We start from the raw sequence: 15,156 nt of genomic DNA on the forward strand, positions 1-15,156 counted from the left end.
AGTTTCTGTAACATGACTTAACTACTAGGTAATTAGTAAATGAGGAAGGAATTTCAATATAATGCAGAAGGTGCATTGGTTCTTATGTGATTTTTCCTAGATCATTAAAGTTCTTCCTCATTAACACCACCAACTGAAGGCTAAGTACACTATCGCCAGCAAAGCAGGATGCAATCAGTATTATATAGTTAACACTTCTCTTAGAAGAGCTTATTGCTATTTGCCCTTTAAAAAATATATATATATATATAAAGTAACACAAAACAAAGCGCCAGAGCATGCACCTCTATTCTCACTATATTTTGCAAAAAGCTTGCAACCTTTACTTCTAATAATGATGTCATTTTGTCGATGTATCCATATCTCAGGAGCCTCAATCCCTCTTTACATCGCCTTGCATCAAGCTACCTTCACCTTTTGTTTTCTGTGTGTATGTGTGTGTGCGTGTGTGTTGAGGTAAAATCCTATTTACTTAATTCACTGGAAATTTAACACGGCTTTTAAACTGTTAGTATTTTCAATGGAATTGTTATTGTTTTTATTAGTACTCTCATCACAAAGATGTATAAGTCCTACTAATTTAAATATGAATTTGCAAAGCACAAAGTTTTCAGGTCAGTATGTACAATAATGTAATAGGAATGCTGAAATTCTACATACTCAATCTATAAAACATTGTTCCAGTAATTTTTTAAATATAAAATATCATACTATGCTATTTCCAAAGGTTACTTACATATCTATGAAATGAGTTATTAATATCAATTTACAAATAAATAAAATGGCAAACTATATTTTATATTTAACCTTAAATTCAATATTCAGAAATGTATTTCAGTATTAGTCACATATTTCTTAAATAGACAGAATGTTCCAAACTGGTAATAAAAATTGTCATCTATATTAAAACCAGACTCACGCATTTTATAATAGTACATATTCAGTGTGGTTTGGCATGAATTGAACGCATATTATGAACATTAATCAAACCATCAACCTTTTCAAATGAAACAGTTTGTAAACTGTATAAAAATATGAGGCATGTGTCAAGAAAATATTTTTGTTCATAAAATTAAAAGACACTTAAATACTAGCTTTTATATTTTAGTATTACATCATACAAAAGAAGAATGAGAGATTTGTTTTAGTATCAGACTTTTTGCTTCTTTCTCAAAGAAAGCAACAATTGCTGCTTAAGGATTATTTTTCTTAGATAACATAACACCAATCATTAAGTATTATTTTATGTGATTGGCTCCTGCTACCAACAAGAGTCATGAAAGAAAATTTGGGGTTTTTGTATATGACTAGGATATAGCACATTATTGGCTCATTAAAGATACGGGTCAATCTAGTAACTATAATTTATTAGATCAACCCCAATTTTTAATATACTGTTTTTGAAATTATTTTACATAACAAATATCAGTCACTTTAGTATTTACATAAATGAGTAGTGTTGTCTTTTTTAACTATTTGAAATATACTAGGGTAACTTTGTGGACTCACACAAGCCTGAATCTCAATAACATATATATGCGTATTTTTAAATTTATATCACCTATTCAAATTCACTTGCTTAGAGACAGTCAGCATGATTCTCAAGAAAGAAAAACAAAAGGGATGGCACAGTTGTCTACTTATAACATGACCTCTTCCACTTGGATAGGTATCCTCTCTATCACCGACTAAATAAGGATGTAACCTTGTCAAACGAAAGGCAAAAGAATAATGAGTACACGACAGGCTAGCCCAGCCTGGAAAAGGTTGTTAAGGAGGTTGTAAAAATAGTACTGTGAATGACAAAATGAAAGTATACTCCAAAGATTAAGTTAATACTAAGAAAAGTACTCAAGAACATGAGAAGCATTTAATATATTTATCCTTGGCTGTCTGCCATCTAAAATTCCACTCAAATGTTGTTTATTTCATTGGTTATTAACCAAATTTGGTTAATATGCTTCCAAATGAATCTAGGGAGAATAGTTTTAAAGGAAACTCTTTCATAAAATAACTATTTCCACAAAGCACTGACCAAGTAGGTAATATACTGTTTTTACCAAGCAGTTATAAATTATCATCCAACATAAAAGAATCATTCCCATGCAAGAATGAGAAACACAGTTTGGAAAAGTCTTCAAACAGTAGATTTTCACTATCACTAAAACAAATAACAATAAAACTACCGCATTTAATTACCACCCTCTATGCACTCACTGGCATAACAAGAAATCATATTAAAACATTTTTATAAGTGGCTAGAACCAGAAGAAATTAGCCAAGTTCTCTTGCAGTCTTATCAGTATATATTTACTTTTAAAACAAACAAAAAATCTCAAACCTAAACCATTCAAGCATAAACTAGGACTAGGTATTATATCATTGTGTCAGTTAAGCACATTTTGATATTCCCTTTTTTACAATAACACTAGAATGAAATTTTTGTTCCTTATCAGTCTTAATATTTTAACAGAGAAACAGTGCCACCTTTTGGTTCCAAACAAAAGCCTCCATTCTACTAATCTTCCAAACTTTCTTTTTCAGTTAAAATCCTGACATACATAAATGTCACTGAATTTCACATTATAATGATCATCTTCTAAAAATATTTTACAGCTACACAAACTAAGAACAACTGTAGGCAACATAAAATTTGCTTACCAAGATGTAAAATTTCGAAATAATCTAAAATAATACCAAACATCTTTATTTGATAATTAATATAACAACTTCTAATCACCATTTCCTTAAACAATTTATCAAATCCAAGTATGTCAATAATTGGTATATTTTAAGTATAAAAGAAATGTTCATTTTTATAGCATTATTACATTTCAAAATTGATTTTTAAAAATATATTATATTTAAAATGTACTCATGAATTTAATAATTGGCAATATGATATTAACAGTGGATTATCAGATAAACCAATATAAATAATTTTATATACTATGTTTCTGATTTACTTACACCAATGATACAATGTCACCACGTTGTACTTCAAAATTCCTAACTTTCCAGTGGTTCAAAAGCACTACATCAGATGATTGGCTTCCCCCAGGATTCAAAGAAGGCTAAAATATAAAGAGAGGCATATCTATCATTTTTTTCAATCTTCATGGTTCTTTGTACTTCATAGCACTAGCTGAGTACACAAAACATCTCTAATATAGTATCTTTCAATAAATTGCTGTGCTAAAGTAAATACAAATGATGAGTTTTCAAAAAGACTCATTGGAATTCCTCAGAGATGAAGCAGAAAAATAAATCATCTATACTTATTTGAAAGAAAAATGTGCTAGATATTCAAATCTTTCCTAAACTCTAGTAAAGAAGGAGGGAAAGCTTTAAGAAATATTAAAAAAAAAAACGAAGAAAAAGTGAGTCAAACCTCCAGACAGAATATATAGATAACATCTAATTCAATAGTAGCATACATCATTGTTTCACCTGAGGGGAAGAAATAATCTCAAACCCAAACAGAAAAAGAACCATATGAAGAAATGAAGAGAGGAGAAGCAGTGATACAACCGTGAGAAATGCGGTGATTCCCTAACTAGAGCTCTCTTTTCTTAAGAATGCATGAAGCAAATGCCCTGGTTCCAGTTCAAGCTTAATAAGCAACTTTCATCCCGATTCAGACGAGTCTAGATATGCCTAAGGTTTGATGGGGCAAGAATTGAGGTACATTTTGGGTAAGCTATCATCTGAAAGTGAAATGTCATCAAGGCACAAAAATTTGATTCATGATCCATGAAGCTTAATGTCTGAGTTTCAGTGTCTTACAGGCTCCTCTTTCCCTAATTTCTTTGAATTCTTTCTCCTACAAAACTGATGTAGTGAATGGGGCCCAACAGAGACTTTCTGGGCTGTAAAGAGAAAATCCCTTTCCCATTGTACTTTTGCTGGGTTCATTGTTTTTTTTGCCTTGCCATCAGAACAGTGAAGTCTGAGAACAGCGTTGGAGGGAGGGGAATAAGGACTAAGGAGGTTGTTCAGCCAGCACATTTAGACTAAGCCAAAAGAGCCATGTGAGCTCCAAGAGACCCAGCTGTTTCTCCAGGACAAAGGCTCAGCGGGTGATAAAACAGCATGGACTTTCCAGGGCTGAATTTCCACGTATCTTTCAGGGATAGAATATGCCAGTAGGTTCTGGAATCTTCAGTCTTAGGCAAATGTCATTTTTGTCTAATAGTTACTCACAAGCAAAACCTAAAGACTTCCAAAATCCATATCACTCATATTCCTTGGTTTTACATTCCAATGTTCCACATTCTGGCACAACCTACCATTATATCAATTTAGGGGCTCTATCTGCGAGTCAGTCTGGACCACTCACCATTTACTGCTTTTTCATTGTACTTTCAAACTTCCATGATTCTCCTTCTGCCTACAACAGTCCCATCCCCCTCATCTCATCTGCCAACATTCTATGAATTAAGGCCCAATTTACATGTCACTTTATGATACCCAAGCAATTTAGTAGCAGCAATGGTTATAATAATACTATGTCAGATTTACACAGCCATCTACTATTTAAAAAACAACATTTCTCCTTCTGAATCTGAGGATTCCATGTAATACTTCCATACACTACATTTCTCTTATCCCTTGTATTAAATTGTTAGCTCCTAGAGGTAGGACCGTATCTTGCCCAGAACTGGACAACCTAACACAGGTCATGCATATTAAGTCTCAAATAAATATCTTTTGAATGAATAAATATAGAGTTTTAATGTTAACAAGAAAATATAAGCAAAGATGGTTTTCCCTTTCGTCATGATGGTAAATATTTGTGAACTACTAGGCTCAGTGCTTTTTATTTCATGTGCATCTCTGATAAGATTATTCCAGTGCCTCTAATACGATACCATCCAAAAATGTGACATGTAATAATAACAGTGATTTAATTATTTCTGATTGCGCTATTGTTGGTAACGTTCCAAAGTTTATGACTATGACTCAAAGTAGGAAACACATTTTACACTGTACCTGGTACATATATACACACACACACATACATCTAAATAAAAAGTTTCACAACATAATTTTTACCTATAGTACATGCACCCTGATATTTTCAAAAGTTTCACAACATAATTTTTACCTATACTACATGCACCCTGATATTTTCTACTCTTACCTAAATACATGTTTTTAAAATGTTTTCACAACTATTATATTAATTATAAATAATTGATTATACAATCCATAGTGTTAAAACATGGTTTTAGATGACTCTTAAAACATTATCTCATAAAATTTGCTTTTTCCCAGAGTTTTATCTTTAGTTCTTTCACCTCTGCCATTACTTTTTTTCCTTGGAAAAGCTCACTGGTATTCTCAGTTTCAAATACTAACCATACACTCAATGCTCCTAAATGCATACTTCCAAATCATTTCTTCCTCCTCCCATACTCCATCCATAGCACTTTTTACAGAAATACCTAGTATACTGCCAGTTAAATTTCTGTTTACCTCTTATTTATTATTATAAAATTCTAGGGTTTTTTTTTTTTTTTTTGTATGCTGTATGGTGGGGGTCACATTTCATTCTCTTTCCATGTGAGTATCTCGTTATTGCAGCAACATTTGTTGAGTTTTTGTTTATTTTTTCTCTTTCTTTCTTTGTTTTGGGAACTGCATGGGCTGGGAATCAAACCCAGCTTCCCACATGGCAGGAGAGAATTCTACCACTGAACTACCCTTGCGCCCCCAAAATCCTAGTTAAATTTATTCTCCAACTCCAAATCTTTTCTGAGCTTCAAACATATTTTTCCAACTGGTCACTGGGCATGTCACCGATCAAGTAATTTCCCTGCTTAAAATTCTGCATTAGCTTCCCACCAACAATAACACTACCATCACTACCATCTTCAAGATAAAAATCAAGACACACACAATCTGCAAGACCCTCTCAATTCCTACTTACTTAGTTCCTACCATGAAATTCAACCATAAGCAGTTCCCTATACTTATTTTCTCACATCTCCAAGATATTATATAAACAAATATTTCTGCCTCAGAGGTTTCCTCCTCTTGATCTTCCCTCATCTGGTTAACTCATACGTCAAAGCAAACATTGAATTCCGTAAGGCAATCTCACAGGAATTCTTTCATAACACTTCTCACCTCTCCTTCTCCCTATTATTCATCATCCTAATCTGAATTGTTCAAAAACCACCCGTTTCCCATTATACCCCATGCTTACCTCTATTGTAGTATATTTAATAAACTTTTATAATGGAAGACTTGTCTTTCTCTATGTAAGCATTGTGAGAATAGATTATTTAGAATTGATCATGTGTTCTTAAAGCCTGGACACTTAGCAGGTGATTAATAAATCTTAACGGAAATTACAATGAATGAAATTCCCAAACACTCCCCAAACTAGCATATCAAATGCAGAGCTCCTATTCTATTCGCCCTCAAATATACTTCTATAGTCTCCTTCTCAGCTAATATTACCGTTCACCCTCTTTCCCACTCTAGGAGATTCTTGAGTCATCCTCAATTTCTAATTCTCTCTTTGAGATTCCCAACATAAGGTTTTCCCTCATGGAGAGGCTTTCCTCATGGGGAAAATTTTACTTGTCTTGCAAGGCTCATGAGACTCTGTGGCTCTCTATGAAGCTGAAGGGGAAAAAGAAATCCTACAGTTACTTTGGGGAAATTATAACCTGGTGCTCCAAGTCTAGGGACAGAAGAATCCCCATAGATTCAAATCTTGAACCTGGGTTTCATCTTCCCCTTGTAGAATCAATCATCCACCCTACCATTCTAATGCTACTTATTAGAAATCAAAGGTAGCACATTTTTAAGCTAAGGATTTATGCAGGGAGAAAAAATGAGAAGGAAGCATACATAATTTCAGATAGTAAAATATTAGAATCATCAGTCAACATTTGAAGACCTTATTTGATTTTATACAGGAAGCCATACAATTTTCTTGTACCTTTCCTCTCACTTACAAGGCTAAATTAATCACACCTACATCTGTGCTCCCATAACAATCTAAGCAAATTTCAATTTTAGTTCTTAAACATGTTATGGGTATCTGCCTACACACATGACTCATTCACTCAGCTTTATGCTTCTCAATTACATGAACTGTGTCTTATTCATTTTAGTATGCCCAATCCCAGAACAGTGGCCCAAAAATAATGTCCATTCTTTACAGTTTAAAAGGAGACCGAAGATTTTTTAAAACACATTAAAATAAGATGGCCTCTAAGCAATCTGCATTATCAAAACAATGTACACATCTTTTTTTTTTTTTTTGTATGGCAGGGGTCACATTTCATTAATTTTCCATGTGAGTATTCCATTGAAGCATGATTTGTTGAATTTTTTGTTTGGTTGGTTTTTCATTTGATTGTTTCTTGTTTGTTTGTTTTGGGAAGTGCAGGGGCCAGCAATGGAACCCGGGTCTCCCACATGGCAGGCGTGAATTCTACCACTGAACTACCCTTGCACTCCCTGTACATATCTCTTTTAATGAAAATATATTCTGAATGAGTAAGTGTAGCAAAAAGTTTTGTCATCAAGACAGGCAACTTAAATATTAGGATTAAAGTTGAATGATGCTTAATTATTATCCATAAGGAAATAATGCTAATTGCAATTAAATAAAATGACAATTATCTTTACTATTTGTTTATAAATATAAGTAACACTCAACATAAAGAACATACTTCTTGTACCGGGAAACTGTTCCTATATCACTGTAAAAAAAATAGTCCTTTGTACTTCAATAAAAAAAAATTCAAGAAAAATCGCTTTACTTCCCAAGTTCTTTAAAACTAATTTTGAGACGAAAAATAATGCAGCAAATCAAAATGAAAAATGTATACAGGAAATGAAAAAAAGCCTAATTTGGATGAGGTTGTTTTAGAAAAATTAGTAAGCTACATTATTACTTAGAAATTTTACATCTTAATTTTCTTTGGGGGAAAGGCAGTTAATGCTTCAGTTATGCTCCTAATGGTGAAAAAGGAAAAAGCAGTCTTTTCTAGTCAAAGAAGTTTATATAATCAAATCTAAATTAAAAGTCATAAATTTTGGTAATCTGATATGACTGGAGAGTCTATATTTTCTTGTCATGTTGCTAATATTTTAAATCCTAGATTCCCAGAGATATTAAGACTATGGCCAACTTAAAATAATAACGTTTTTGGCAATAAACAAACTCAGAGAATATTTAACGCAGAGTTTACACCATGTATTTCAAAGTGTGTGACTGCTTTCGATATGTTTCTCCTAGTAATCAAGGAGATTCCCAGTAGAAAGGGGAAAATCACTGACAATCTCTGAGATTACCTGCAAGGAACAAAACAAGCTTGGCAGCTGTCTTCCTCCTCTTTTCTTCAAAGACTCTTTCTACCATGGACCACAAAAATTAGAAATCAAAAGATGTAGAGACATTTTCCAGATAGTACCTTGGTCTAAAGACAGGAAACTGTGTTCAAGTCTTGACTCCATCTCCTTCCTAGCCATATTATCCTAAACAAATTATCTAATCCTTCTAAGGCTTATTTTCCTCATCTATAAAATGGGAATTGCAGTACCATTTATCTATTATAAGGCTGCTGTGAGAAGTAAATGAGATGATCCAGATATACAAAAAGTTCTTACACTGCATGATACAGAGTAAACAGTCAACAAATATAATGAAAAGATGACAATAGCAACAGAAAATAAAAAGTAACAAAATCAAATGCAGAATTCTGTCCACAAAACTCCAGGTAAATTAAACTTATATATATCATACTGTATCTTATTCATGTTAAATACTAAATTGAAAGTCTCTAAGCATAAAATTCTACTCCTCATTTCTAAATTCTTTATAGAATGTTTCTTTATCCTTTTCAGCAAGTCAGGTACCATGCTTTTATTTTGGATATCAACTGTTCAGTCTCTAGAAATTAAATTTAAAAAGTTTTTTTCAATATGCACAAATATTTAGTTACAAATATCTTTATCACAATACTATATATATTAGGAGGGGAAACCTACAAAGAACAGAAATGTAAAATAATAAAAATTGAATAACAAACTATGCTACAACCAAATTATGGTATACTATGTAACCATTAAAACTAATGTCACTTATGGACATTCAGGAATAAGTCATGGCATTTTGAATGAAAAAGCAGTTTTTTTAAAAAGTTATGAACACATGTTAGACATTTTAATTTTTAAAAATAGATATATATTAAAATATAAAAAAATGTATAAACTAAGTTCTTACCTCTGTCTGATGAGGTAATGATTAGCTTCTTATTTTTCTTTTTTTCTAACTGTGTAGCATATATTTTTTTAATAATAAACATGCATTCATTTGGAAAATGTCTATTACATTAAAGGGCTTATTGCATTATGAACTTTCCTCTAAGAACCATATAATAACTCTAAAAAGGACAATGTAAGTCAGTAGATTTCAATAAATGTTAATAAACCATGCTAAATCTAGAAACAGCAAATATCAAGTCTGTTTTTTAAATAAGTACAATACACAAGTTGAATTTTAATGCTATATCAAAGACTATGATTAAGCAGAGGTGATGTCATCAGCATGACAATGTAAGGCATCCCCTGAAAAAGTGTCCCTAGAGAATCAACTAATAAAGGACAAATATCATTTGCTTAGAATTCAGAAGGATGATTGAGACTGGAGAAAACCACCATAAATGCTGACTCGAAGAAAAAGAAAAATATCAGTAGGAAATTTCTGTCCTGTACCTGACAGTCCAGGACCCTCCCCATCATTCAGTCCCATGCAGCTTGGGAGTTGCTCAGAGGCAGCAACTACTGGGTTCCAACTGCCATCAGAACCCACACATACCCCAGCACAGGGCACCACAGTCTGCAAGATCCAAGACAGAAAACAAGCCTGCTGCTGCATTTAAAAGAGCCCCAAAGGGGAGGGCGGGAGAGAGAAAGACCACTCCAGAAGTGCTGGCAAGAAGTATACCCTCTTTATTCAGTTTCTATTGGTTGAACCAACTAAAAAAAAAATGGAATGACCCACCTTTCTGTATTAACTACATTTGGCTCCATAGGACAGGATATTCTAAAAAGGAAAACTGGGGGCAGAAGAGCTTCAGAGCCAAAAAAAAAAAAAAAAGATGCAGGGTGTATTTTGAATTGAACTATGACAGGGTAAGATTAAACTAAAGGTGTAAGGGAAAGGGGACAAGGAGTAAGGGGCAGAATTTAAATAAATCATAGGAGCTGGAGAGAAAACTCTGCATAAAAACGGAACAGATCAAGATTCCCAGAAAAGGAACACAGAGGAAACAACTGCACAAAAACTGCCATCTTAAAAACTGTACCAGATTTCCGGGAAGATGGCCAACTAGAGCAGCTCAAGATGAGCACTGCTCCACAGAAAAGTTAGGGAAGGGACAGGAGGGCAACTGAGGCGGCGATTCAGGAATGTGGCTAACCTTGGGAGAGCCTTATGCACCACAAAGGCCAGCCCTAGTTGCAGAGGCCAAGGGACTGAGAGGCAGAAAGCTGGAGCCTGGTGTGGAGGCATGGAGCCATGGAGCCCACAGGAGTGCACAGATGGGTAAACATGACTAGGAAGTAAGCCAGGCTGCATTCCTTGGGTGTGCTACCCTCACCAGCACAGCCCAGTGACCGGCGACTCACCCCATACACCATGCATCTGAACTCTATCACCCCCTCCCATTCCCCACACTCCAGATGCCCCACCCCATCAACCCCCAGTGCACGTGCCTGCCCCAAACAACCACCCCAAGTACAGCCCAACCCACCTCACCTGCACACCTCCAGAGTACTACCTCCCCCTCCCTGTTGCCTGCAGGCTGCTGCCCGCACATAAAGGTTGCAGGCACTAAACTCCATACTTAAGCTACCCCTGCCTCCTTCCCATAGTGTTGCACAGCCTCGCCCCACTCTCCCTGAGCTCAGTGCATTCCTTGATGGCACTCCCAGGCCCACGCATGCACTTGGCCCCCAATCACGTCATTCAGCTCTGGGAGCTGTGCTTTACAGCAGTCTTAGAACCACGCATGCACACACAACCCTCAGCCTCACTTCCCAGCTCTGAAAAAGTGCTGACCTGCACAGCCAGGTCACATCTGCCCCCAATCCATGAAGGCATAATGCTGAACTGCTGCCACAGCTCTATGCACATGGACAAAGGGCCCTGTGCCTTAGACCAGTGCACACCAGGGTTATGCCCCCCAGACCGCTGCACCCGCACAGCTACATTCTCACTGGCCACTGGGCACCCACGTTCACAAGCATCAGCCTAACATCCCCAACCTGCACCCATATCTGCCCTGAAACAAATCACTGTACTGAATGCTCCAGCCCGTGCCCTGCTACCTGCTGTACAACCATCTTACAAACACAAGGCCTTAGATTACTGAAAGAAATCAACTCCCAAAGTAAATCAATCAAGATATTTACAAGCGATGAAGACATCAGAAGATCACTAAGCATATCACAATGCAGAGATACGGTCCTGCCTAATGACCAAATTAAAACACCAGAGGAGACACAGATGTTGGAAGAACTAATAAAAGATGTTCATACAACTCTACTTAATAAAATAAGTGGGATAGCAAATGACATAAAGGAGATCAAGAAGACAGTAGAAGAGCACAAAGAGGAATTTGAAAGAATAAATAGAACAATAGCAGATATCAGAGATTAAAGGCTCTGCTGACCAAATAAAAAACATACTAGAGGCACACAACACCAGATTTGAAGAGACAGAAGAAAGAATAAGTGATATAGAGGACAGGAAAGACTGTCTTCAAAACAGTCTGCAAAGACTCAAAACAGCAAATTTCAAAAACAATGGAAAAAATTGAATGGGAACTCAGGGAAATTATAAACAAAACAAAGCGCAGAGTCATTGGTGTCCCAGAAGGAGAAAAGGGCTAGGAAAAGTAGTTGAGGATATAATGGGGGAAAACTTCCCAACCTTCATAAAGGACATAAATATAAAAGTTAAAGAAGCCCAAAGAAATACTAACAGAATAAATTCAAATAAGCCTTCCCCAAGGCACATACTAAGCATCTGTCAAATGTTGAAGAGAAGAAGAAAATCCTGAAAGCGGCAAGAGAAAAACAATCTACTACATACAAGGGAAACCAAATAAGACTAAGTTCATACTACTCAACCAGCACTCTGGAGGCGAGAAGGCAGTGGTACGATATATTTAAGATCCTGAAAGAAAAAGACTTCCAGCCAAGAATTCTGTAACCAGCTAAATTGTCCTTCAAAATCAAGGGACCAATTAAAGGTTTCAAAAACAAGTCCTGAAAGAATGTGTCAACAAGAGACCGGCCCTACAAGAAATACTATCTTTCCAGAAAGATAAGATGATGGATTCAATTAATTTACCAATTAAAATATACAGGTTGGCAGAATGGATTAAGAAATATAATCCAGAAATATGCTGCTTACGAGACACTCATCTTAGACACAAGGATGCAAATAGATTGAAAGTGAAAGGATGGAAAAAGATGTTCCATGCAAGTTGTAACCAAAAGAAAGCAGAACTAGCTATACTAACATTGGACAAAATAGACTTTAAATGTAAAGACATCATCAGAGACAAAGAAGGACATTATTTTTAATAAAAGGGACAATTCACCAAGAAGAAATAACAATCATAAATGTTTATGCTCCCAATCAAGGAGCTCCAAATTACATGAGACAGACATTGGCAAAACTGAAGGGAGCGATAGATGCTTCAACAATAATAGTAGGAGACTTCAATACACCACTCTCCTCTATAGACAGAACAACCAGACAGAAGATAACAAGGAAACAGAGAAGTTAAACAACTTGATAAATGAATTACACCTAACAGACATATCTAGGTTATTACACCCCAAAACACCAGGATATACATTCCTTTCTAGTGCTCATGAAACATTCTCCATGATAGATCATATGCTAGGGCACAAAAGAGGGTCTTTATAAATTTAAAATCACTGAAATTATTCAAATCAGTTTCTCTGATCACAATGGAATGAAGGTGCATATCAATAACCACCAAAGAATGAGAACTTTCACAAATAAATGGAAATTAAATAACACAATCTTAAACAATCAGTGGGTCAAAGAAGAAACTACTAGAGAAATCACTAGCTACCTGAAGATGAATGAAAATGAGAATACTGCATATCAGAACTTATGGGATGTGGCAAAGGCTGTGCTGAGAGGGAAATTTATTGCCCTAAATGCCTATATTAAAGAACAAGAAAAAGCAAAAATCGAGGACTTGACTGCTCACCTGGAGGAACTTCAGAAAGAACAACGAATAAATCCCAAAGCAAATAGAAGAAGAGAAATAACAAAGAATGAAGTAGAGATAAATGAATGGAAGAACAACAGAACAGTAGAAAGAATCAATAAAACCAAAAGTTGGTTCTTTGAGAAAATCAATAAAATTGATGGGCCACTAGCAAGACTGACAAAGAAAAAAAGAGAGGATGCAAATAAACAAAATGAGAAATGAGAAGGGGTGTGTTACCACAGACCCTGAAGAAATAAAAGAAATCATAAGAGGATACTATGAACACCTATATGCCAACAAACTAGACAACTTAGATGAAATGGATAAATTCCTGGAAAAACACAAACAAGCTACACTGACACAGGAAGAAATAGATCTCAACAAACCAATCACAAAGAAAAAGATTCAATCAGTCATCAAAAATCTTCCTAAAGAGAAAAGCCAAGGGCCAGACGGCTTCACAGGGGAATTTTATCAGACATTCCAAATAAGAATTAATACCAATCCTGCTCAAACTTTTCAAAAAAACTGAGGAAAAAGGAACATTACCTAACTCATTTTATGAAGCTAGTATCATTTTAGTACCAAAACTGGATAAAGATGCTACAAGAAAGGAAAACTATAGGCCAATCCGCCTGATGAACACAGATGCAAAAATTTTCAACAAAATACTAGCAAATCAAATCCAACAACACGTTAAAAGAATTCTACACCACAACCAAGTGGGGTTTATGCCAGGGATGCAAGGATGGTTCAACACAAGAAAATCAATTAAAGTAATACAGCATGTTAATAAAATATAGGTTACCAGAGCCTGGTTTGGAGGTAGAGAATGGGAAATTAATGCTTAATTTGTACAGAATTTCTATTTAGGTTGATTGCTCATTTGTGGAAATGGATGGTGATAAGGGTAGCACAGTAGCATGTGTATAGTTAATAACACTGTATTATATATGGGAATGTGGTTAAAAGGATAAATTTTACAGCATATATGACTATAATAAAAATTGAAAAATTAATCATGATTTTTTTCAACCGTATTAACACAGTGAACCCTATTGTAAATGATGACTATAGTTAATAGTACAAGTATAAAAATGTTCTTTCATGAATTATAACAAATGTATAGCACTAATGCAAGGTGTTACTAAAAGGGTGGCATATGTGAAAAAAATATACCCAATGTAAACTATGGACTATGGTTAATGGCACAATTTTAATATTCTTACATCTTGTAAGAAAGGTTCCACACTAATGCAAAGTGTGGTAGTGTGGAACTGTATATACCCCAGAAAATCATGTTCATAAAACTACTCATTCCTGTGGTGTAAACCTACTGTAAGTAGGACCTTTTGATGAGGTCTCATCAGTTGAGGTATGTCCCAGGGTGGGTCTTAATCTCCTATTGGAATCCTTTATAAATGGGATGAATACAGAGAGAAAGAGAGAAAGCCATGGAAGTAAGAAACTGAAAACCAAAAAAAACCTGGAAGAGAAAGGAGAGACAAACAGATGCCATCATGTGCCTTACATGTGGCAGATGAGTCAAAAATCACTAGCAGCCAATCTTAGAGAAGAAAGCACTGTCTTGATTTGGACATTTTTCTTAGCCTCAAAACTGTGAGCCAACCCATTTCATAGTATCTGCTTTCAGCAGCCTAGCAAAATAAACCGGGGATATATGGGGACACTGCGTTTTTTTTACATGATTTTCCTATAAATCTATAGCTTCTCTAATTAAAAAAAATAATGATTTAAAAAGACTACACATACTTGGAATATTTCATTGGTAACAGAGACCATCAGGAGTTAGAAACAGGGTAAGATAATGGGTAATTGGAGCTGAAGGGATACAGACTGTGCAACAGGA

General features: G+C 35.1%; 1 protein-coding gene across 23 annotated transcripts in view; it reads right to left on the reverse strand.

Moving 5' to 3' along the window:
* The window catches only part of IMMP2L (inner mitochondrial membrane peptidase subunit 2), a 980,891-nt gene that overhangs the window by 902,002 nt on the left and 63,733 nt on the right, over positions 1 to 15,156 (reverse strand). For all 23 annotated transcript variants that reach the window (XM_077168209.1, XM_077168231.1, XM_077168171.1 and 20 more), the window contains one exon: positions 2,971 to 3,074. In XM_077168209.1, the coding sequence (XP_077024324.1) occupies positions 2,971 to 3,074 (104 nt within the window). The remainder of the gene's footprint in view (positions 1 to 2,970; positions 3,075 to 15,156) is intronic.

Source organism: Tamandua tetradactyla, chromosome 1 (assembly GCF_023851605.1).
Source record: "Tamandua tetradactyla isolate mTamTet1 chromosome 1, mTamTet1.pri, whole genome shotgun sequence".
In the NCBI taxonomy this organism is placed as follows: Eukaryota; Metazoa; Chordata; class Mammalia; order Pilosa; family Myrmecophagidae; genus Tamandua; species Tamandua tetradactyla.